At 35.0% G+C, this 23108-nt stretch overlaps 4 protein-coding genes across 5 annotated transcripts in view; 3 read left to right on the forward strand and 1 right to left on the reverse strand.

Moving 5' to 3' along the window:
- The first annotated feature begins 5037 nt into the window (after nt 1-5037).
- LOC123908272 lies at nt 5038-6780 on the forward strand. Of its 2 annotated transcripts, none has more exons than XM_045958860.1 (2): nt 5038-5482; nt 5681-6349. In XM_045958860.1, exons 1-2 carry the CDS (start codon nt 5180-5182, stop codon nt 5720-5722), a joined length of 345 nt encoding a protein of 114 aa, XP_045814816.1. In that variant the 5' UTR covers nt 5038-5179; the 3' UTR covers nt 5723-6349. The 2 variants fall into 2 exon arrangements, with proteins under 2 accessions (XP_045814816.1, XP_045814815.1); XM_045958859.1 differs by lacking the exon at nt 5681-6349 and adding an exon at nt 6414-6780 and having other exon boundaries at nt 5049-5482.
- Nucleotides 6781-7621: 841 nt separating this feature from the next.
- On the forward strand, nt 7622-10523 carry LOC123908273 (pentatricopeptide repeat-containing protein At5g02860). The gene has a single exon (XM_045958861.1). It carries the CDS (start codon nt 7744-7746, stop codon nt 10135-10137), a length of 2394 nt encoding a protein of 797 aa, XP_045814817.1. The 5' UTR covers nt 7622-7743; the 3' UTR covers nt 10138-10523.
- Nucleotides 10524-11822: 1299 nt separating this feature from the next.
- LOC123908274 lies at nt 11823-12506 on the reverse strand. The gene is made up of 2 exons (XM_045958862.1): nt 12389-12506; nt 11823-12254 (listed from the first exon to the last, which is right to left on the reverse strand). Exons 1-2 carry the CDS (start codon nt 12418-12420, stop codon nt 11987-11989), a joined length of 300 nt encoding a protein of 99 aa, XP_045814818.1. The 5' UTR covers nt 12421-12506; the 3' UTR covers nt 11823-11986.
- A 9096-nt stretch (nt 12507-21602) lies between these two features.
- Nucleotides 21603-23108, forward strand: part of LOC123909080 (leucine-rich repeat protein 2-like) — a 2079-nt gene continuing 573 nt past the window's right edge. Inside the window, exons 1-5 of the mRNA XM_045959854.1 lie at nt 21603-22135; nt 22241-22312; nt 22436-22579; nt 22716-22787; nt 22872-22943. Of these exons, the coding sequence (XP_045815810.1) occupies nt 21918-22135; nt 22241-22312; nt 22436-22579; nt 22716-22787; nt 22872-22943 (578 nt within the window). The 5' untranslated portion in view covers nt 21603-21917. The remainder of the gene's footprint in view (nt 22136-22240; nt 22313-22435; nt 22580-22715; nt 22788-22871; nt 22944-23108) is intronic.

Raw genomic sequence — 23108 nt, forward strand, 5'->3', positions numbered from 1 at the left:
AGGGGAGTTGATTTTTAATTGTTTGCTTCTGAAACCATTTTACTGCTAGAATGGTTTCACAGTATAACTCTCTGAAACCATTCTTCCAGCTAAATGGTTTCAGAAGCAAACAATAGTTTTAAATTACCGTTTTATCTCATTTAATTAACGAAAAATAGTTTCAGGTCTCAAAAAATTTCATAAAATATACCAAAAGTTCCAGAATATTATCTAATATTTTATTAGAAACAAATAAAAAAACAATTGGTTTCAGAGTACAAATCTATGAAATTATTATTATTATTTGTTAAATGGTTTTAAATAATCAGCGAAATTTGTGAAAATAATTTCATGACTTGAACTAGGGAGAGTGAGGTACACAAGAGGGTTCTAAATAATTCATAGTACTTTACATAAAATTTTGGAAATTTTTTGTGGAATTATAATATTTTTAATTACCTTTTTACTCATTTAATTAACTAAAAATAGTTTCGGGTCTCCAAAAATTTCATACAATATACCAAAATTTCCAGAATATTATCTACTATTTTATTATGAAAAAATACAAAAACAATAGAGCCTCCCTGAGGCCGCACGCGCCCCCACGCGCCGCCGGTGAGAGTGGGCGTGGGCGACGCGCACTGTTCATCGTCCCTCCCACCCGTTTTATGCAGAAACGGGTCGTGCGACCCGGTTTTTGACCCGGTTCGATCTCCCTCAATACTCAACGAAACTCGACGTTCCTTATATGGATTTTGATCGTTTTTCAATTTTACAAAGGTTTCCGGTATTAGTTTTTGAAATTGGCGTTCGATTCGCACGTAAAATGAGGTCGAAATTTGGAAGAAATTTAAAAAATGTAATAGTTGTTCTATTGTTTCAAAAAAAAAAAAAAGGGTATTTTTATGATGCAAATTACATACATGCCCCAGTTGCTCTATTGTTTCAAAAAAAAAAAAATGGGTATTTTTGTCCAACTCAAAAGGTGCACCTTGCTAACTTAGACCTAACTAGGGTCTAAGTTAGAAAACCCCAAAATAAAATACAAAAATTCTAAGAGCATTTTCAATAAGAGTAGTATAGGAAATTTCATGGACTAATTATTCTATATTTGTTTATGTGCTTATTTTATATATTTTTTAAATAATTTTTGAACCACATCGTTTTGATTACTTATTAAAAAAAAAATGCTGATAACTAAAGGTTAAAATATTGATGATAATTAAAGGTTAAATAAAATTAAAGACACAATCAAGAACATAAACTTAAGTAGACATCCATAAATAAATAAAAATTGTGATTAATTCCGTCATTCAAATTTATTGAAAACAGAGTTAACATATTAGGATTCCTAAATTCTTTCATAATTGAATCGCATGTTTTAGCGGTTGAAATATTTTATTGTAAGTAAGGGATGCATGTTCGATTCCCATCGTAGATAAATCTGTATTTTTTGAATATAAAGTTGCAATAAAAAGAAAGAGAAAATGAGAGGGAAAAATTTTTGGTTTAGGGTTAGCTTATGTTAGCAAGCTTATAATATAAGAGATAAGAGATTATCAGTTTTTAATTGTTTAAATTGTGCAACGAAAATTGATGTTGCTTAATTGTCGTATGAAATCTTTCCTATGAAAGTTGATGGAGCTTAACACTTTGTGGACATAATTTAAATCACAGTTGGTCTGCTAGTGCATATTGTATCAATTGATCATCGGTTAATATTAAGTCTGCAATGTTAAAATCAAAATAATGAATGTGATTAGTGACATGACTATGGTTGTGTTTGGTTGTATTGCAAAAAAATTGATTTAGCAGAATTGAGTTTGATAATAACTTTCCAAATTACACGTGATAATAACTTTCCAAATCTCACATAATAATTATTCTCTAAATTTATGATCCGGTAGAAGAAAAAAAACATTGATCAGGAAAGACATAAAAATATTTCGTGATAAATAATATAGTCAACAATAATTTTGATATGATATACTTTTAAAATTGATGGTGCTTATCAATTATTGCACATAATTTTAATCACAATTGGTATACTTGCCATATATAGTGGTTGGAAATATTGCCTTGTACTGAAGGGTTGCGGGTTCGAATCTTATTCAAGACAAAATTATATTATTTTTTAATAAAAATTGGAAGATAAAATGGAGGGAAAACAGGGAAAACAAATTAGGGTTTAGAGTTTGCTTATGTATACAAGCTTATAATATAAAAGATTATGGTGAGTTTTTTTCCTTATGAATTAAGTTTAATATATTAGTTTTTTTGTTTTGTTTAATTGTATTTTTGGTCATCCTATTTTACATGTTCCACGATTTTTGTTTTCCCATTTAAAAATCAAACATTATTGCCCCCTTATTTTGATTTTTTTTGTCCAATTGTTTCACCACTAAACACCGATGTGTCTCATTTTTTATTAATAGAAGCTAATGTAGTAATACACACGCGGTAAATAATCGCAAATAACCATGACATGTCAACAAATCCTCTTGTTTAGATTGAATAACAACGGGTCGAAAAAATTATTTTATCTTGAATGAAGAAGATTTGATGACATGTTATAGTTATTTACCGTGTGTATATTGCCACATCATCGCTTTATGTGCCAGCTAATAAAAAATGGGACACATTAGCATTTTTGGGTGACAAAATGGAGTTGAGATCCTCTCCATTTTTTATCATTTCCATTTCTTCCATTACTAAAGTTTTTAAATGTTTTTGGGTGTATAAAAAATATATGGACTCACTTAATATTACATTTTTATATTTATATTCTCAAAACTATATAATAATGGAGGAAATGAAAAGAATGAAAAATGGAGAGATTTAACTCATACAAAATGGGGTCAAGGATTTGTAAAAAAAAAGGGGTCGGGGGTACTACTGCAAAATAATCAAAATAAAGGTGCATATATGTTTATTTTTAAATAGGAAGTCCAAAATCTCGTAATATGTAAAATAAAGAGTCAAAAGTGCAATTATCTAAAATTTTGTTTTTCGTCCTTATAAAAAATTTCAGCAACTTTTAGTCTCTCATAACATGTAAAGGAGTATTTTCTTTTTCATGACTTTTGATATCTGCTTTTTAGTCAACTCGCATCACATATATCATTCGAAATTTAATCACAGGTTCACGATCATGTTTAATACATTATATAAATCTCTCACAAAAGTTTTTTTTTTCTTTCAAAGGATGAATTAAATATGAATTTTTTTAGTATTTTGTGCTTAAAAAAATTATAAATAATTCATCTTATGTTAAAAAATTCTAAATTTTTGTGAAAGAAATTATTTTAATATTATAAACATGAATAAAAAAAGTATTCAAAAATATAAAAGTACACAGGAGTTATTTAAAAATAGGGACAAAAAATTGTGATTAAATCTAATTTTTCTATAGATAATATATTATCTTTAAAATTATATTTTATTTTATTTATATTTGTCCAAATCTAATTTTAGCCATATTCATGAGATGAAAAAAGTAATGCAAATAGTTATGGATATATTGATGAGACAATTGCGTGTGGATTGAGGCAGAAATGGGTGGATCTCTATCAGGGATGGATCCAGGAATCAATCATACGGGGGGCCGAATTTCTTTTTTTAATAATAAATAATAGTGTTAAATATATTTTTTGTCCTTATAAAATAACGAGTTTTTATGTTTAGTCCTATTAAATTTTAACTGAAAATATCCTCTAAAATCTTGTAGTTTGGTAAGAATAGTCCTTATTTTCAAATATTTTTACAAAAATTGATACTTTTAGTCCTCAAAATAATTGCTATAAAATACAAATATGGACTAAAAGTAAATTTTTTGAAGGACAAAACTTAAAAACTCTTAATTTCATAAAGACAAAAAATATATTTAACTCAAAATTATAAGATAAAATCACAATAATTTATTTAGAAGCACCTAAAACAAGAGTGGATAAATTAAGAGGTGTCATTAGCAACTCATATACATTAAAGTTTATATATATTAAACATATATGCATGGGGGAGGGGGGGTTTGGAGCCCCTGCTTGCCCCCCCTTGGGTCCGTCCCTGATCTCTATTTAGAGTTCTACTTCTCCCACTCTCTGACATACATGTGTGTCTTCTGATATTTTCAATTTATTATTCTTGTCATTTAGAAATTAGAAAGCGAGTGTAAAAAATAACAAAACTAAAACACCGTTGTTCACATGCTACGTCATGGACAATGGTGTTCGCTTTCTACGTAGCAAGCATGTCGACAGTTCACCATAATTTGTATTCTAGGATGTGAGTCACTAGCTTTAAGTGCCAATTATGTGGCAAGCATGTCATGCATATCTTCCTAGTCATTGTACTCATCAATTTATTTTGACTTCCTTATTCATTGTACCATTTATTTTGATTTCCTTTTTGTATTCACGTTTGATTTACTTAAATATAGTCATCAATTAATAAGGAAATCAAAATAAATTCCTTTTTGTCAACTGACAGCAAGCGGTCATGATACTTGCTCACTCATTATATACGTGTTTAATGCTCACTAATTGTATATATTAACGTCTTTAATGTTTCGGTTGACAATCTAAATAGCGAGTGACAATATTTTTTACTCAAACACAATATGTCCCCTTGAATGAAAAATATCATGAAAAAAGAGTTCACATTTTAGGATGCGAACTTAGTTCGCTTTCTATAATGCAAACTTATTTTTTTCCTTCAAGAGGGGCGCAAACGCTGAGTTTGAGTTAAAAATATTGTCACTCGTTACTTAAAGTGTGAATAGTGTTTGCATCCTAAAAACGAGGGGATTAATTTGATAATTTTAAGAGGCGCGTAAGGATTTCTAGGGGGCGCGAAAAGTAAAAGCCCTCTATTTATTTCGGTCCAGAATGTATTTTTGGTGGGGGAGAAATTGGGGAAAATAAAATAAAGAAGTAAATTTGAAATCGAATGAAAGATGGTAGTAGCAAAAAGGGTGTGTGAGAAGGAAAGGAAAGAGAAGAGAGATTGAAAATATGAGTTTGAAAATTGACAAGGGCAGTTTGGTAATTGAAAAGCGAATGAGAATGGGATAACGGTTGGAGTGAGTGAGTGTTTACATTTCCTTCTTTCTGAAGTTGCAGACAAAGAGATATATTATCTGAATCTATTATTATTCTTCGCGCTGTGTGAGTGAGTTAAAGCGTTAAGCACATACTATACATACATGGCGGTTTCAATGGCTACGGGACTATTATTCTCTACATCATCATCATCCACTCTAACTTTGAGAAGGCAACCAAACTTTGCTTTTCCCACACCCCCTTCTACGTTTCACAACCGGGTGCCGATACTCCGAACAGTTATTTCTGCCACCGTCTCTCAGCCACCTGCCGGTGGAAAAGGTCGAGGTATCATGCAGCCCCGAAAAATCAGCCCTGAGATGCAAGACCTCGTCGGCCTTCCAGAGATTTCCCGAACCCAAGCACTCAAGCACATTTGGGCTCACATTAAGGAAAACAATCTCCAGGTTCAAATTTCTACTTTCTCTCATTTCGATAAGCTTTTCCTTTTCCTTTTATTTTTTATTTTTATTTTTTTAAAAAAATAATAAACAAAATTTCACCGAAACCCTAGAATAGTTAGTTACTACTACTAGCATCCGTCTGCTATTTAGTGAGTAAGGATTTTGTTTTGGAATTGAAATAGTTTGGTTTGGTTTTCTCAGGGCAGGGGTTTCAACATCAACACATACATAAATGAGGGGTGACAACACTGGGATACAATAACAATACTAAGAACATTGTTCATTTTTTTTATCTGTTGTCAATTTTATTTCCAACAAACTTGTACTAGCTTCACGGACACACGCCGACACATTGACACCGATAATAATTTAAGAAAATGACAAAGTTCAATGTAATCATAAGTGACGACGGTCACCGACACGTCCGACCGTGACACACCTAATCCTAGTAGTGTTCGTGCTTCATAGTTGTTTTGCACTAAATTGTTATCAACTATATTGACATCAACTACTAACTCTGCACCTATTCTGCATTTCAATTGCTTCATCTGTACTTTTTTTTGTTTTCTGAATTTCTTGTATATGTAATGCTGTATGTTCAGCTTATAATAATATCATAATGGTCGAGGCTGATGGATTCTATCCCCAATTTTGGAGCCATCTAATCTAAATTCTCTGTTTGATATAATTACAAATAAAGTTTGCTATTTTTCACTTAGAGTGCATCTACCTTTCTAAATACACTAGTACAGTGTGAATTACTTCCAAGTGCTGCCCATTAATTCAATTGAATGTTTTCTGATATACTTTTCTAACTTAGTGTTGTATTATTTTGACATGATAATAACCCTGCTTTCACCGCTACATAATGTTTGTAACCTTTGATTGGTTTTAGGTTTTAACTTAATTTTTGCTTTACTTAATATATATACAGGACCCTGAAAACAAAAGGCTTATACGCTGTGATGAGAAGCTGAAGAAGGTATTTGCAGGGAGAGATGAAGTTGGTATGCTTGAGATTGCTGGTTTGATTAGCCCTCACTTCCTTAAATCCACTTAGTCTTAAGTTTACAGATTTTATGCCAGAGTTAAGTTTTAATATGAAGGTCACGTTTTGGTGTATGAAACTGTTATATTTGGGAGTATCGTGTCCTGCAACATAGTAGTAGCCTTAGTTTTGTTTTTTGTTCCTGTTAGTACTTTGGGTAAAGAACAAGCTTATGGTGAAGAATTCGTTTTGAATGATGTAATTTCTTCAGCATGGAATATTAACTAAGCATTAGGTTATTGGACATGTTAAATATTTTGGTGCTATATTCTTATTAAAATTATTATTATGCGCATGATGGTTGATGGAACTGAATAGAGTGAGATGATTATTTAATTACGAGCAACTCCGTGCAACATGCTGATGAAAACATTCTTACGAGTAATTCCAGCATGTGCAGCCAGTAATCCACCTCTATCTACAATTCCATGTCAACCACGCCTTCTTAATCTCTGGACAAAAGTGATACTATTGCTTGTGTTGTCCAATTTGGATGAACATTTCAACAAACGTTAGAAATTCCTACTGGGCTTTACCTGAAATATACAAGCAACAATGTTTGTATACTAGTAGTTTATTATTCATATGGCACATTGTATGTTCGTTGATTTATTTATTAATAAAAGAAACATTCATTGATTAGTTGAGGTGCGCCACTGTCAAAAGCTCAAAGAAACTCGCGTAATCACACTCTAATTGGACATCATCTATTTTTCAAACATTGTAGTATTTCACTACTGGTTCTTGGAAGTAATTTTTCAAACATCATCTATTTGTTTCACACTTTCTCCATGTCTTGGTTACCCGAAAAACTACCACCACCGATAACCCAACCACCACCATTCCTCGAAAAGCCATCATCATCAACATCTCAAGCCCAAATACTTGTTCTTCCTTGAACTGTTTATGAATAAGTGATTCCTTCAACTGTTAGATGATTAGACGACAGGATATGGTGTAGGGGGGGGGGGGGTGGGGGGGGTGGGTGAAGAAATTGAGTAAAATTAGCCGACAGTGAACTGGGCCAGGGCCCAGGAGTCCGCAAATTAGAAATATCTCTATCTACCGTGGTTCAAAGTTATCTATCGTTTCGTTACTGAGTAATATAATACTCAGAAGAATAATAAAAAATAAAATAAAATAAAATAAAAATAAAACAGTGGTTTTGTTGGTTCCCTCCCGCACAAGAAGAAGAAGAAGAAGAAGAAGAAAGAGTATGGAAATGGTAGGAAACACGTCACTTCCTTTACTTCTCCCAAACCCACCACCCTCTCCTCCTTCTACTTCGAAACCATTCTCAATTACAACACATCTCATTAACAACGATTTCAATTCTTCTACTTCTTCACACTCCCGTAACCGTATCTCCATCAGCAAGTCCTCCGACCCCAACTCCGGCAAGCCATGGAACAATCATAACCTTTCTTCTACAGGTAAGAATATTCTAAATACTTTACTAAACTCTTCTTCTTCTTCTTTCGATGATTCAATTCACCTCGACCTTATTTTGGGTCCCCTTTTCACCCAACCTCATCCACAACCCACAATTTTGTCTCGTGATATTCTCGCTATTATCAAGGCTTTAGGCTTTACTAAAAAAACTGAACTTGCTTTCGCCGTTTTTGATTGGGTTCGCAACCGCCAAGGTTCTACTAATCTTTTGACCGCTTCTTCAATTGCCGTTATAGTTAAAATTCTAGGCAAAGCTGGTCGTGTCTCTTCAGCTGCATCGTTGCTTCACACTCTCCAAACCGATGGTTTTCAGATTGATGTTTATGCTTATACTTGTTTGATAACTGCTTATGCAAGTAATGGTAGGTACAACGATGCTATTTCTGTGTTTCATAAGATGCAACGAGATGGTTGCACTCCTACTCTCATTACTTACAATTCCATTTTGAATGTTTATGGTAAAATGGGTATGCCTTGGTCTCGTGTTACTTCACTTGTTCATTCTATGAAAACAAATGGAATTGCTCCTGATTTGTACACTTACAATACCCTTATTACTTGTTGTCGCCGGGGTTCTCTCTACGAAGAAGCTGTTAATGTGTTTCACCATATTAAGTCCGCTGGATTTGTCCCTGACAGGGTTACATATAATGCATTATTAGATGTTTTTGCAAAGTCTAGACTCCCCGAAGAGGCTATGCAGGTTCTTAAAGACATGGAAAGTAGCGGCTTCTCTCCAACTATTGTTACTTTCAATTCATTGATATCCGCTCATGTTAGAGGTGGTTTGTTGGAGGAAGCATCACACCTTAAAATTCAGATGGCGGAGAAAGGGATTAAGCCTGATGTTTTTACCTACTCCACACTTTTATCCGGGTTTGTGGAGGCTGGGAAAGATGATTTTGCTTTTAAAGTCTATGAAGAAATGAAAGTGGCCGGATGCAAACCAAATATTTGCACCTTTAATACCCTTATCAAGATGCACGGTAATCGTGGGAAGTTTGTGGAAATGATGAAAGTTTTTGAGGATATAAAGGAATGTGGATGTTCTCCCGATATTGTTACTTGGAACACCCTTTTGGCCGTGTTTGGACAGAATCAAATGGACTCCGAAGTAGCAGGAGTATTTAAAGAGATGAAGAGGTCGGGGTTTGTGCCTGAGAGGGACACATTCAATACTCTAATTAGTGCATACAGCAGATGCGGTTCATTCGATCAAGCAATGGCTGTTTATAAAAGCATGCTGGAAGCTGGAGTGTCTCCTGATCTCTCTACTTACAACGCTGTTTTAGCCGCCTTGGCTCGAGGAGGGTTTTGGGAACAATCTGAGAAAATTATTGCTGAAATGAAGTATCGTCATTGTAAACCTAATGAGTTAACATATTCTTCTCTACTTCATGCATATGCTAATGGTAAGGAGATTGATAGGATGAAAGCACTTGGTGAGGAGATTTACGATGGCTCTATCGAAACACACCCGGTTCTGTTGAAGACCCTTGTTCTAGTATGTAGCAAGAGTGACCTCCTAAAGGAAACAGAACGTGCTTTTTCTGAATTAAGGAAAATTGGAATTACACCCGACCTAACTACTCTGAATGCAATGATTTCAATATATGGGAGGAAGCAGGTGGTGTCCAAGGCCAATGAGATTTTGGACTTCATATATGAGAATGGTTTTACTCCAAGTTTGACCACATATAATAGCTTGATGTATATGTACAGCCGTTCTGAGAAGTTCCAAAAACCAGAAGAAATCTTGAGGATGATTCTGAAGAAAGGTATGAAACCAGATAAAATTTCATATAATACTGTTATTTATGCATATTGCAAAAATGGTAGGATGAAGGAGGCTGTGAGGATATTTTCCGAAATGAAAGATTCTGCACTTGTTCCAAATGTTGTAACTTACAACATATTCGTTGCAAATTATGCTGCTGACTCATTGTTTGTTGAGGCGATTGATGTTATTCGATACATGATCAAGCAGGGATGTAAGCCAGACCAGAATACTTATAACTCCATTGTAGATTGGTATTGTAAGCACAAACGGCAAGAGGAGGCAAACAGTTTTGTGAAAAACCTTGGCAATATTGACCCACATGTTTCCAAGGAGGAGAAAAGTAGGTTATTGAAGAGAATGACAAGGGGATTGCGATGAGTTGGTGATGACTTGCTTGAAGGTTTACAAGAATTTGGACTATCATGTTATATATACTATGTTTGGGTATGAAGTTTGGTGGTTCACCCAATTTAGTAGTAAACGGGAGGTGTTCCTTCACTGCAGCTTATTTGGAGAAAAAGGTAGCAGTATGTCTGCTCATTGATGCTTGCTGGTTTGGTTGTACATAAAGATGGGAAATTAAAGAACAGAAAGAGAAGAGAGATTGATTGGTATTGAATATTATTCAATTCCATGTAGATAATAAACTATATAGCCATGCTATCAAGAAAAAAACATGTGCAGGAAAGGCTGTTGTTGTGATTTGATTTGTCATGTAGTGTAACTGTAACCACTTATATATATGAATTATTATTCTTTTTTTAGGAGCTTTATTAAAGATTATTCCTGCAGCTACGAGCTTTATCAAAGAACATATCTTTCATCTAGCATTCTTTTGTGGCTACTACTTACTAGTTTTATGTTGTAAAACTATGTTTTACGGTTACTAGTTTCATGTTTTTGTCTCTTGGAAATTCTCAATTAAAGGAATTACGTGAAATCATCACTGCTGTTTAATAAACCGATTCATCTATCTATCTATTACTAATAAGAAAACTACTACGTGAGTTTTATTCGTCTTGTTTGATTTAAAGAGGAAAAAGTAGTAATAATAAGGGGACTCAAACTCCCAAGACATCATACCATATTGGAGATGATGAGTCTTTCTCATTTCATTGTTACTGCTTTATGAGTAAAGCTTGCCTCCTCCAGTCCCCGCTTTTGCTCTTTTCACTTGTAATTTAGCTTTCTGTCATTATGTGTCTAGTGTTTATTGTGCATGCCTTGCTAAAGAAGGATTTTTTTATCAATGTGAACTTGAAGATTTAGCCTTGATTACAGAATCTACTTATAGAGTTTCCTCAACAACTGGGCTTTCACAGGTGGTTTAAAATTTACTCCTGCACATAAAAAGGTGAATAATCGCCTCTCATCAATAGCAGCAGCCTTCCCTTGGGAGTGGATGAAATATGAGGTATTCATCAAATAATTACACTATACATATGAAAGTCTTAGAATATCTCAACCAACTGTAGTATCTGACTGAGTTTGTGGTAGCAAATGATTGAATGTTGAGTTATTGTAAAAGCACTGACTGTGTTGCAATCATTAGAAATTGCTAGATGTGTTATGTTTTTACATTAGATCTGCAGATAATGACCTATTTTTCTTGCTATATATAATCTTTGTTCTACAAACATATATTTTCATCGTGCAAGTTGTTGGTGTACGGTGTATGTTAGTGTTGTAAATTTCAGAGTACCAAGTTCGATTCCTACTCATCATGAAAATGAATTTTATACATGCATCCAATCATAGCTCATTATTATGTCATGGGTAACATGTGGTTAAATTACACGGGTAAATTTTTTATACGCTTGCATGCATACCAATGTCATTTAACAATGACATTAGCTGATAAAATTGTGGACATATGACTGCAAGTAATAATATATATTTATAAAAATGGCTAAAATCTTATAGTTTTATGGTACTTATTATTGTGGAACCAGTTAGTTACGGATTACTCAAGTAGTTTTATATATATATAATGATTACTTATGTAGGTACTTGTGATTATTTATTATATGGTGGTGAAGCATGCTGGGGCTGAAAGCACTACATATATAACATAGTATAGTATATTTATTTTCTGGTGATGATGGAGGCATGTAATACATTACATTAGTTCATTTAATTTGAACAAATTAAGTTGATTCATATAGTTCAATTTATTTTCTTGTGATTGTTGTTCACTTCACACTCCACAGTAGCTAATGAACAGGTCTCATTCGTTTCTGAAGCAACAGGTCTCGGGGAAGGTGGCAGCATCCTCAGGAACATCTTCCATTACCCAGTCATGGCCAACAGGGAAGTAAATTCCAGTCCTTGGGTGTGGAACCCACAAGCATGAATATGATGAATTCAGTACTGCCCTCTTCCCTGTACTACCACCACTCTTTGTCTTTAGATCAGCCGGCTGCTGCGTCCCAGCTTCTCTTCCTAAGTATTTGCTGATCAGTCCAGTACTAGTCTCCGCTCCCTTAGCTGTTCTCCTGCACCCAACCGATATTGTAGTAAGTTTCAATCACTCACTCACTCACTCACTCACTCACTCACAATTTCATCATTAGTTAAAGGAATCAATAAATTACTATAGTTTTATTGAATTGAAGATAATAATAGTTACCTGAGATGCAGCAACACGTTGGATCTGCCCATGAATCAAACTAATTGATATGAAGAAATAGTATTATTGTCTAGAAAATATATGTGAAAACTTGGCAATATTCACACAGGGTGCAGTGATGGCTATTTATAATGTACTAGTAACATGGTCTTGCAAATACGGATCCAATAGCTAGAGAGAATAAATTCTTTTGCACATGAGCATGCAAACAACAAAAATATGCACATATGTTCTTTTGCGGAAAATCAATCTAAGTTTCATTATAAGCCCTTGCTTTTCCCATTCCCCCCTCCAACAAATTCAATATGGATTAAACGAATGTCTATTTTCTTACCAAGTATAGAAATGAATATTAACGTCCATTTCTTGCTTCTAGATCTATAGTCATATTTGTTAGGGAATAATATATCATCACAATATTATCTCCGAGTAAAATGCGTGTGCGAATAAACACCATGCATGGATCAATCAATAATTATACACCATGGATTTAGTCTCAAAGTAATGTAATCTTCATTTTATTTTGCCTCAAACAAAGTAAAACTCAATTAGCTTTATCTTCTTTTTGATACATCGTATGTGCTTACTCTGTTCTAATATCATATCATATATCATATTCCACTCTCTCATATTAGGCTAGGCCCGTTTGTTTTTTTAAAAAAATATTAATTAATTCTTTTTATGTTCTAGTTATGTTTGTGTGTACTAAATCATGTTGAAAATGTATTAGTTATTTCAGTTAACTTTTGAAGAAAATCATCTTTTATGGAAAGGAGAAAAATGTGTCTCATTTTTTCAACCATATTGATAACAATTTATTTTTATGAGAAGATAACAATTTATTTTAATATATACAGTTTTTTTTATTTGAATATGTTTTTTAAAAAAAGTATAAACCATAATTGAAAAAGTATTCAAGCAAAAAACTATACATATTAAAATTAATTTTCATTAATATGGTTGAAAAAATTGACACATTTTTCTCTTTTATATTTGAACAGTAAAATTTATTCAGACTCCAAAATTGATTTTAACTTAAAGTTAGAATTTGTAGTTTTTGAGTTTAAATGCGATTTTTACACTAAAATTTATTATTTAACTCATTTTTACATAAATATATCTAAACATAATCAAAATCATTTTTTTAAGGACCATCCATTACATTAGAAATGCTCTATGCAATGCAGAATGAGGATGAGAAAAGACGTTAAGGAACTATCAATAATTCTTTGCCAATGAGATGGATAAAAGACAAACTTGAAGGGGTGTGGTTAACATTTCAGCAAAACTTATGGGAAGCAAGTGTAATTTGGTCAAAGTAAATTGATAAAACCACACCATTAATCCGGATTTAGATTCTCTCCCGTTAATCCAAATCGCAATAAGACTAGGATTAGCTACAGTTGCCATTTAACGCACTATGACGTAGTGAGTGATCTCAACCATTGATTTTAAACCGAACGGTTTTAATTACATAGTCAAAAATAACTATAAACAATCTCAATTATTTATTTAAGATTTGACGGCTAAAATTAGTTACTGCATGCTACTGCGTCTTGCTATTACATCAGAAAATCCAAATTGCAATATTTTTTTTCTTATAAGAAAGTGCTTAAAGCATATTATTGAATAAAATGTGTTCAATACAATTTGGGATATCAATCAGAATTTGGACACTAGCTGAAAATGGGGCCGCTGTAGCAAGTGCGTACACAACCTCATTTGTTTGACTCCTTACAAATTCAACACTAGAGTTTACATAAAAAGGGGAAAAGATAACTTTACAATTTTGAATAACATCACAAAACTCCGTAAAGTCTTTCATGTGAGAACGGAAACTATCAACTACCAATTTGAAGTCTAGTTTAAAATCAATTGGACTCAAGTTGAGTTCATGCACCCACCGTAAAGCAGAGAGAAGACCAAGAGTTTCTCCAATGTGAAATTTGTGTCTTGGTTCAAACCATTCAGTTTTAACAAGAATAAAAGCACATGTGGTCTATCCCCGTGACAGAGACATCACATTATATATGCAGCAGTCGGGATTCAAACACTAGACACTCCACTTATTCACCTTAAAAAGGTGGAATTTATAGCCGTCAGACTACTGGAAAAAAAAACATGTCTTGGTTCAAACCATTCACGTATAATGTGAAATTTGTGTCTTGGCTCAAACCATTCACGTATACAAATTCTAATTTCAATACGGTTGTTATTAGATGGAAATGAAGCATCAATATTACATTTTACTCTCTCTGGTGCTGGTTTTTTCCACTTAATCACAGTGGTTTCAACTTGCACATCTAACGCAGTAGCGGCTGGTTCGGGTCCATGTGTTTTGACTGTCCTACAATTAAAAAACAAGTGAAGAGTATCATCATCATGATCCTCACATGAAACACATTCTGTGGGGGCATTCGATACCCTCGTCTCGAAGCTGGACATGTGTAGAACAACAACCACGACACATTCGCCACAATAAATTCTTAATTTTTGGAGGTGCATTGATTTGCCAAAGCAAATGCAACGGTCCATTAACACGAAGATGAGAAATGTTGTTGGAACATTGTTGAACAAGTTAGCAACTTAGCTACTTGTATGATGAACTTGGCATAGATGTAAACACAAGTGAAAGAACTAAAGGTGTGAATTTGAAAAAGTTCACTTTTAAGTCCCACATTGGATGGGTCACTACCTTTAGTAGTGTTTATATACCACAAAGTGGCAACCAAGGGTGTGCCCTTGGGGTACCCACTTTTGTAAGAAAGGGAGACCGCACACAATGTCGAATATCACACGCGCGCGCGCGCGCCGCCGCCGCCGGCCGGCTCGGCTCGGTTCGGTTCGGGCCTGGGCTTGGTGATATCTTAATTTTTAATACTCAGAAGTGGAAAAAAAACTGCAATTAATTTTCACGTTAAAAACTGCAACTCTCTCTTCTCTCTCTCAATATTCTTACTTCAAATTATTTTTTCTTGTTGTTTCAGAGAAAGTGGTTTACCACTTCGAATTGATATTTGCATATCAATCTAGACTGGTTCGTAGTAACCATCGGAGGTGTTTTTCTGGCCGTTTACTACAGTGCAGTAGTTAACGGTATTTCGCTTGAATTGGCTGTTTTATCCTGGGGACTTCACGGTTGATAGTCTACCTTGCACAATTTGGGTAGTGCCGTGAAACGTCTTAAAGAGAGCGTATCGAACCGCGACTCGGCCGATAAATTCACAGTTGCTATTATTTTCAAAAACGATTTTCAAAACGAAAAATAACAATTTTAAGACGTTTCAAACTATCATGGCAACTGAAGAAGTTATCGGTAATTCTGCTGTTGGTAACACTGAGAAACCGTTTATTTTTGAAGGTCTTCATTTCAAACGTTGGCAACAAAAAATGTTTTTCTTTCTAACTTTGAAAAAATGTGCCTACGTTCTGAAAGAGCCTATTCCTGTTGTTCCTGAAATCCCTGCTGCTTCTGGTTCAGGAACAAAGGACCAAACGGTTACCAACGGTGAAAAATCTGTGTCTGGTGAAAAAGATAGTGACACAGACCAGATAAGAGCCCAGGCTTTGCAAGCTGAAAAGGAAAAACAAATTTGGATCAGTCATGATTATGTTTGCAAAAACTACATAATTAATGGACTGGAAGATGACCTGTATGATTACTATAGAACATACAGTACTGCTCGTGATGTTTGGGAAGCACTGTCAAAGAAATATGATACTGAAGAGGCTGGTGTGAAAAAATATGCTGTGAGTCGGTACCTGAAGTACCAGATGGTGGATGAAAGGTCTGTAGAGGTGCAGTCTCATGAACTCCAGAAAATAGCTCATGAGATAATAACAGAAGGTATGCCTTTAGATGAACAATTTCAGATTGCTGTGATAATAGACAAGCTGCCCCCTGGTTGGAAAGATTTTAAAAATCAGCTTCGTCATAAAACAAAAGAATTTTCCATCGAGAGTCTGATTACTCGTCTTCGCATTGAAGAAGAGGCTCGAAAACAAGATCAGAAAGAAGAAGAAAAAATTCTCGTTGTCTCCAACAACAAAAAGAAATTCGGTGCGGCTCTGAAGCCTACGGGCAAACCTCTTAAGAATCAGAACCGCAATCAAAACCGGATTAAGAATGGGAACCCACCTAGGGCCCCATCTGTAAGGCAGCAACAGCCTCCACCTCCTCCTGTGAATGAATCTGGTGAATTCCTCTGTTTCAATTGCTGGAAACCAGGTCATGTAGCAAGAAAATGTAGAGGCAAGAAAAGGCCTAGACCTGCTGCTTTGAATGCTCAGGTAAATGCTACTGATGAAGCATATACTGCTATGATCACCGAAATTAATATGGTTGGTGTAACTGATGGATGGTGGATAGATACTGGCGCCACTCGCCATGTCTGTTATGAACGTGCTATGTTTAAAACATACACGAGTGCTGAGAACAAGAAAGTGCAGATGGGCAATGCCCACACTTCTGATGTTGCTGGTGTTGGAGAAGTTCAGCTGAATTTCACCTCAGGAAAGACTCTGATTCTGAAAGAAGTTTTACATGTTCCTGAGATGAAAAAGAATCTTGTTTCTGGTTTTCTTTTGAATAAGGCTGGGTTTAGTCAGACTATTGGGGCAGACTTGTATACCATCACTAAGAATGGTACTTTTATTGGGAAAGGGTACGCCACTGATGGCATGTTTAAATTGAATGTTGATTTGAATTTGAATAAAATTTCTACTTCCGTTTATTCCTTGTGTGATTTAAATGTTTGGCATTCTAGACTATGTCATGTTAATATTCGCTCTATTTCAAATTTAAGTCACTTAGGATTAATTCCAAAATTAAATTTTGATAATGTAGAAAAATGTCAATTTTGCAGTCAAGCTAAAATTACTAAAAGCTCACATAAATCAGTAATTAGACAATCTGAACCTTTGGAACTTATACATTCTGATATATGTGAATTAGATGGAACTTTAACTAGAAATAACAAACGCTATTTTATCACTTTTATAGATGACTGTTCTGATTATACATTTGTTTATTTAATGAAGAATAAAAGTGATGCATTTGATATGTTTAAAGTGTTTGTTAACGAAGTTGAAAATCAATTTAATACGAAAATCAAAAGATTTCGAAGTGATAGGGGAACTGAATATAATTCTAGTTTATTTAATGAATTTTATAAACAACATGGAATTATACATGAAACGACTGCACCATATTCCCCTGAAATGAATGGTAAAGCAGAAAGAAAGAATAGGACTCTTACTGAACTTGTCGTTGCTATTATGTTGAACTCTGGTGCCGCTGCCCATTGGTGGGGGGAAATTATTTTGACTGTTTGCTTTGTATTGAATAGAGTCCCCAAGTCTAAAGAAATGATCTCTCCATATGAGACATTAAAGAAAAGGCAACCAAACTTGTCTTATTTGAGAACTTGGGGATGTCTAGCATATGTCCGTATTCCGGATCCGAAGCGAGTTAAACTTGCTAGTAGAGCCTATGAATGTGTATTCATTGGTTATGCTGCAAACAGTAAAGCATATAGGTTTTACGACCTGAATGCAAAAGTGGTCATAGAATCTGTTGACGCAGATTTCTATGAAAATAAATTTCCCTTCAAATCGAGAAATAGTGGGGGCACCGAACAGAGTAATACTCCTAAACAGAATCACATTCCTGTGATACCAAATATGGATAGCAATGATGAAGTAGAAACAGAACTCCGAAGGAGTAAACGAGTAAGAGTTGCTAAAGATTATGGGCCAGACTATGCGGCCTATACATTAGATGAAGATCCTACAAATCTTCAAGAAGCCTTGTCATCGATGGATGCTGATCTTTGGCAAGAAGCTATAAATGATGAGATGGATTCTCTTGAATCCAACAAGACATGGCACTTAGTAGACTTGCCACCAGGCTGCAAACCAATTGGTTGTAAATGGATTTTGAAAAAGAAACTAAAACCTGATGGTACTGTTGATAAATACAAGGCTCGCCTTGTAGCCAAGGGTTTTAGACAAAGAGAAAATATAGATTTCTTCGACACTTTTTCTCCTGTCACGAGAATTACATCCATTCGAGTACTTATTTCAATTGCTGCGATTTATAACTTAGAAGTACATCAAATGGATGTTAAAACTGCTTTTTTAAATGGTGACTTGGAAGAAGAAATCTATATGGAACAACCTGAAGGGTTTGTAGTACATGGCCAAGAAACTAAGGTCTGTAAATTAGAAAAATCTCTTTATGGTCTCAAGCAAGCACCGAAGCAATGGCATGAAAAGTTTGATAATTTAATGGTATCAAATGGGTTTAAACTCAACGAAAGTGACAAATGTATTTATTACAAGTCAGATAACAACATTTGCACTATGATATGTCTCTATGTGGACGACATGCTCATCTTTGGATCAAACCTTTCTGCTGTAAATGCTGTGAAATCACTGTTGTGCAACAACTTTGATATGAAAGACCTTGGTGAAGCGAGTGTGATTCTAGGAATCAAAATCACTCGTTCTGAAAAAGGGATTTCCTTAGACCAATCTCACTATGTGGAAAAGGTTCTAAAGAAATATGGATACTTCGACTGTAAAACTGCGAATACTCCTTGTGACGCCAGTGTAAAATTATTTAAGAACACTGGTGATAGTATTAGACAGTCTGAGTATGCGAGCGTCATTGGCAGTCTTAGATATGTCACTGATTGCACTAGACCCGACATTGCATATGCCGTGGGACAGCTTTGCCGGTTTACCAGTAGACCTGGTAATGAACACTGGGAAGCTATAAATAGAGTCATGGGATATCTTAAAAAGACCATGAACCTCGGATTACATTATCTGAGATTTCCTGCTGTACTTGAAGGGTACAGTGATGCTGATTGGAACACCTTGTCAGATGATTCCAAAGCAACGAGTGGCTTCATTTTTAGTATAGCCGGAGGAGCTGTATCATGGAAGTCTAAGAAACAGACCATCTTGGCACAGTCCACTATGGAGTCTGAGATGATAGCACTAGCAACTGCTAGTGAAGAAGCAAGCTGGTTGAGATGCTTGCTATCCGAGATTCCCCTATGGGAAAAGCCAATGCCAGCTGTGTTGATCCATTGTGATAGTACCGCGGCTATCGCAAAAATTGAGAACCGTTATTACAACGGTAAAAGACGTCAAATAAGACGAAAGCACAGCACCGTGAGAGACTTGCTCACTAAAGGTGCTGTTAGAGTGGATCATGTACGCACTGATGATAACTTAGCCGATCCTTTGACGAAAGGACTAGCTAGAGAGAAAGTCTACAATACATCTGTTAAGATGGGACTAATGCCTACTGTGAATTACTTATGATGGTAACCCAACCTAAAAGACTGGAGATCCCAAGAATTAGGTTTCAATGGGTAAACAACAAGTCATGAGTAATAGGGAATGAACATGCAAGTATAAGAAGCATGTATCCTGAAGTGAAAAAGGATGAGTTAATAAAACTCTTAATGAAATCTATACTCTGTGTCAGAGGAGTACCACACTTCAGGGGTACTTTAGATAGACTCACCTATATGAATGTGGAACTGAGGCCGGTTCCTATGGAGTTTATGGGGCGAACTCCTAGAACGTTCATGAAACTGGGATATACGTGCAGGGCCAGAAATGCACGGGCTGAGAAAACACCTTAGGAAAAGGTTATGTGCGGGTTTGAGAAAAATCTGAGATAGAGTTCAAGACAAGCGTCACTCTTGTTAAATCGGGCTCTTACTCGCTATGTAAAGGTTCAAGACAAGCGTCACCTTTGCTTATGCATAATCTTAAAGAAACGTTTATCGTTACTTCTGAAACAACTTTTTTAAATTCAAGTGGGGGATTGTTGGAACATTGTTGAACAAGTTAGCAACTTAGCTACTTGTATGATGAACTTGGCATAGATGTAAACACAAGTGAAAGAACTAAAGGTGTGAATTTGAAAAAGTTCACTTTTAAGTCCCACATTGGATGGGTCACTACCTTTAGTAGTGTTTATATACCACAAAGTGGCAACCAAGGGTGTGCCCTTGGGGTACCCACTTTTGTAAGAAAGGGAGACCGCACACAATGTCGAATATCACACGCGCGCGCGCCGCCGCCGCCGTCCGTCCGTCCGGCCGGCTCGGCTCGGCTCGGTTCGGTTCGGTTCGGTTCGGTTCGGTTCGGGCCTGGGCTTGGTGATATCTTAATTTTTAATACTCAGAAGTGGAAAAAAAATTAATTAAAAATTAATTTTCACTAAGTGTGCTTACCGTTTCAAATGCGCACATGTTTTGTGTGCTGAATGTCAAGTCAAACGGAATTGTTACCGTTATTATTTTGAACTCAGTCATAACTGAGATTCCTGAAATCATGGCCACGTTTTTGATGTGCTGGCCCTGATTCTCTCCCACTTCTTGCTCCACATCAGTTGTATTCTTTCCCTATAAATACACATCAGTTCTCACAATTAATTTTCACGTTAAAAACTGCAACTCTCTCTTCTCTCTCTCAATATTCTTACTTCAAATTATTTTTTCTTGTTGTTTCAGAGAAAGTGGTTTACCACTTCGAATTGATATTTGCATATCAATCTAGACTGGTTCGTAGTAACCATCGGAGGTGTTTTTCTGGCCGTTTACTACAGTGCAGTAGTTAACGGTATTTCGCTTGAATTGGCTGTTTTATCCTGGGGACTTCACGGTTGATAGTCTACCTTGCACAATTTGGGTAGTGCCGTGAAACGTCTTAAAGAGAGCGTATCGAACCGCGACTCGGCCGATAAATTCACAGTTGCTATTATTTTCAAAAACGATTTTCAAAACGAAAAATAACTATAAGCACTTTTAACAGAATAATTCATGTTACATTCTAATCGTCAAATATGTTTTCCTCTGTAACCGTAGAAAATAATGGTGTGACTCTTAGTAACATTGGACTCATCAACCAAATCACAATAGTTGAAAATGTTGAATTTTTTTTGGATACATATAATGATAAACTATTGAAAACTCTCACATATAAAGTGAGAGTTTTGGACCCTCCACTTTGTACTTTAATCATGATGTATGACCTAACGATTTCATATTTTTTTACCAATTAAGGCCTTATTTGGTAGGAGAGAAAAAGAGATGAGATAAATAAAAACACCGAAACCAATGTATATATTTTTTTTATAAGAGAAATCAATGTATTTAGATTAAATGGATGAATGAATGTGAAGTGAAACATACGGGGAGGGTTAGGTGGGGTAACAGTGACCGAGTAAAAGCAACGCGTGAGTGAAGGAAAAAAGTCTTGTTTGTTGTTCAAAATAAAAAACAAACAATAATTATTGACACAATTGGTTTGGTTTGGTTTGGTTGGGTCTTCTCTTCTAGTCAATGCTGCTCTCTATCGTGGAGTTGGAGTTGGAGTTGTATTCATATATATATATTCATTCATTCATACCACCGTTTTGGCACCTCATAATAATATCTTTTGACTTCTCTTCCTTCCTTCCTTCCCCCTAACAATAATACAGAAAAGGAAACAAACAAAGAACATGTCTTCTACTACTACTACTAGTTTGATTTTCCTCATCATCATTTTCCAATGTTTTCTCCCATCCATCTCAACAAACTCGGAAGGAGAAGCGCTTCATGCTTTGAGAACCAGACTTTCTGATCCCAACAACGTTCTACAGAGCTGGGACCCAACTCTTGTTAACTCCTGCACTTGGTTCCATGTTACCTGTGACTCTGACAATCACGTTATTCGCTTGTAATTAAGTTACATTTACATACATACAGATCCATAATCTTAATTACTTTCTTTACTTATTATTAATTAATTACTAATCTCTTGTTTTGTTTGAATCCTTTTCAGAGACTTGGGCAATTCTAACATCTCTGGATCTTTGGGCCCCGAACTGGCCCAATTAACTCACCTCCAATACCTGTATGTCAATTACTACTACATCTGTTTGTTTGTTTGTTTGTTTGTGGTCAATTAGTATGTATTACTAGTACGTACTACTTGTGATTCATTCTGAATTTATTTATTAATCTGCTCTGCACGCAGGGAGCTATATAACAATAACATAGATGGCAACATTCCTGAGGAATTTGGCAACTTAAAGAACCTTATTAGTATGGATTTGTATAATAACAACTTTCATGGCAATATCCCAAACTCCTTTGCTAACTTGAAGGCAATTAAATTCCTGTAAGTCTCAATTCATTCGCCAAATACTTACTTACTTACTTACTTACTTACTTACTTACTTACTTACTTACTTACTTACTTACTTACTTACTACTATTAAACATTTAATCATCATAAATAATCATCATGTGTGTAGACGCCTAAACAACAACAAGCTTACTGGATCCATCCCAAGAGAACTCACTCGTCTTCAAAATCTCAAAATCTTGTAAGTCTTCCTATTTCTTTTATAATAAATAAATGCATGCTATTTTATTGATTTTATCAGCTAATTTCCATTGTCATTGTACAGTGATGTTTCCAATAATCACCTCTGTGGAACAATACCAGTAGATGGCAACTTTGGATCTTTCCCACCTCAAAGGTACTAAACTAAACTACACTACACTAACTCTTTGCAAACAAGCAATTGATAGTTTATTACTCAACTAATTGGAACTAGTTAATCTAACAAGTCAAGTATCTTCAAACTCTAGTTTATTACTCAACTAAGATTAGATTAGATTAGATGACAATATTTGGCATGCAT

Source organism: Trifolium pratense, linkage group LG2, assembly GCF_020283565.1.
Source record: "Trifolium pratense cultivar HEN17-A07 linkage group LG2, ARS_RC_1.1, whole genome shotgun sequence".
NCBI lineage: Eukaryota > Viridiplantae > Streptophyta > Magnoliopsida > Fabales > Fabaceae > Trifolium > Trifolium pratense.

Coding starts and splice junctions, on each gene's coding strand:
- LOC123908272 (XM_045958859.1), top strand. CDS start 5,180: ATGGCGGTTTCAATGGCTACGGGACTATTATTCTCTACATCATCATCA. Junction 5,483..6,413: donor TTAAGGAAAACAATCTCCAG/GTTCAAATTTCT, acceptor ATATATATACAG/GACCCTGAAAACAAAAGGCT.
- LOC123908273 (XM_045958861.1), top strand. CDS start 7,744: ATGGAAATGGTAGGAAACACGTCACTTCCTTTACTTCTCCCAAACCCA.
- LOC123908274 (XM_045958862.1), bottom strand. CDS start 12,420: ATGGGCAGATCCAACGTGTTGCTGCATCTCAG. Junction 12,255..12,388: donor AACGTGTTGCTGCATCTCAG/GTAACTATTATT, acceptor GGTTGGGTGCAG/GAGAACAGCTAAGGGAGCGG.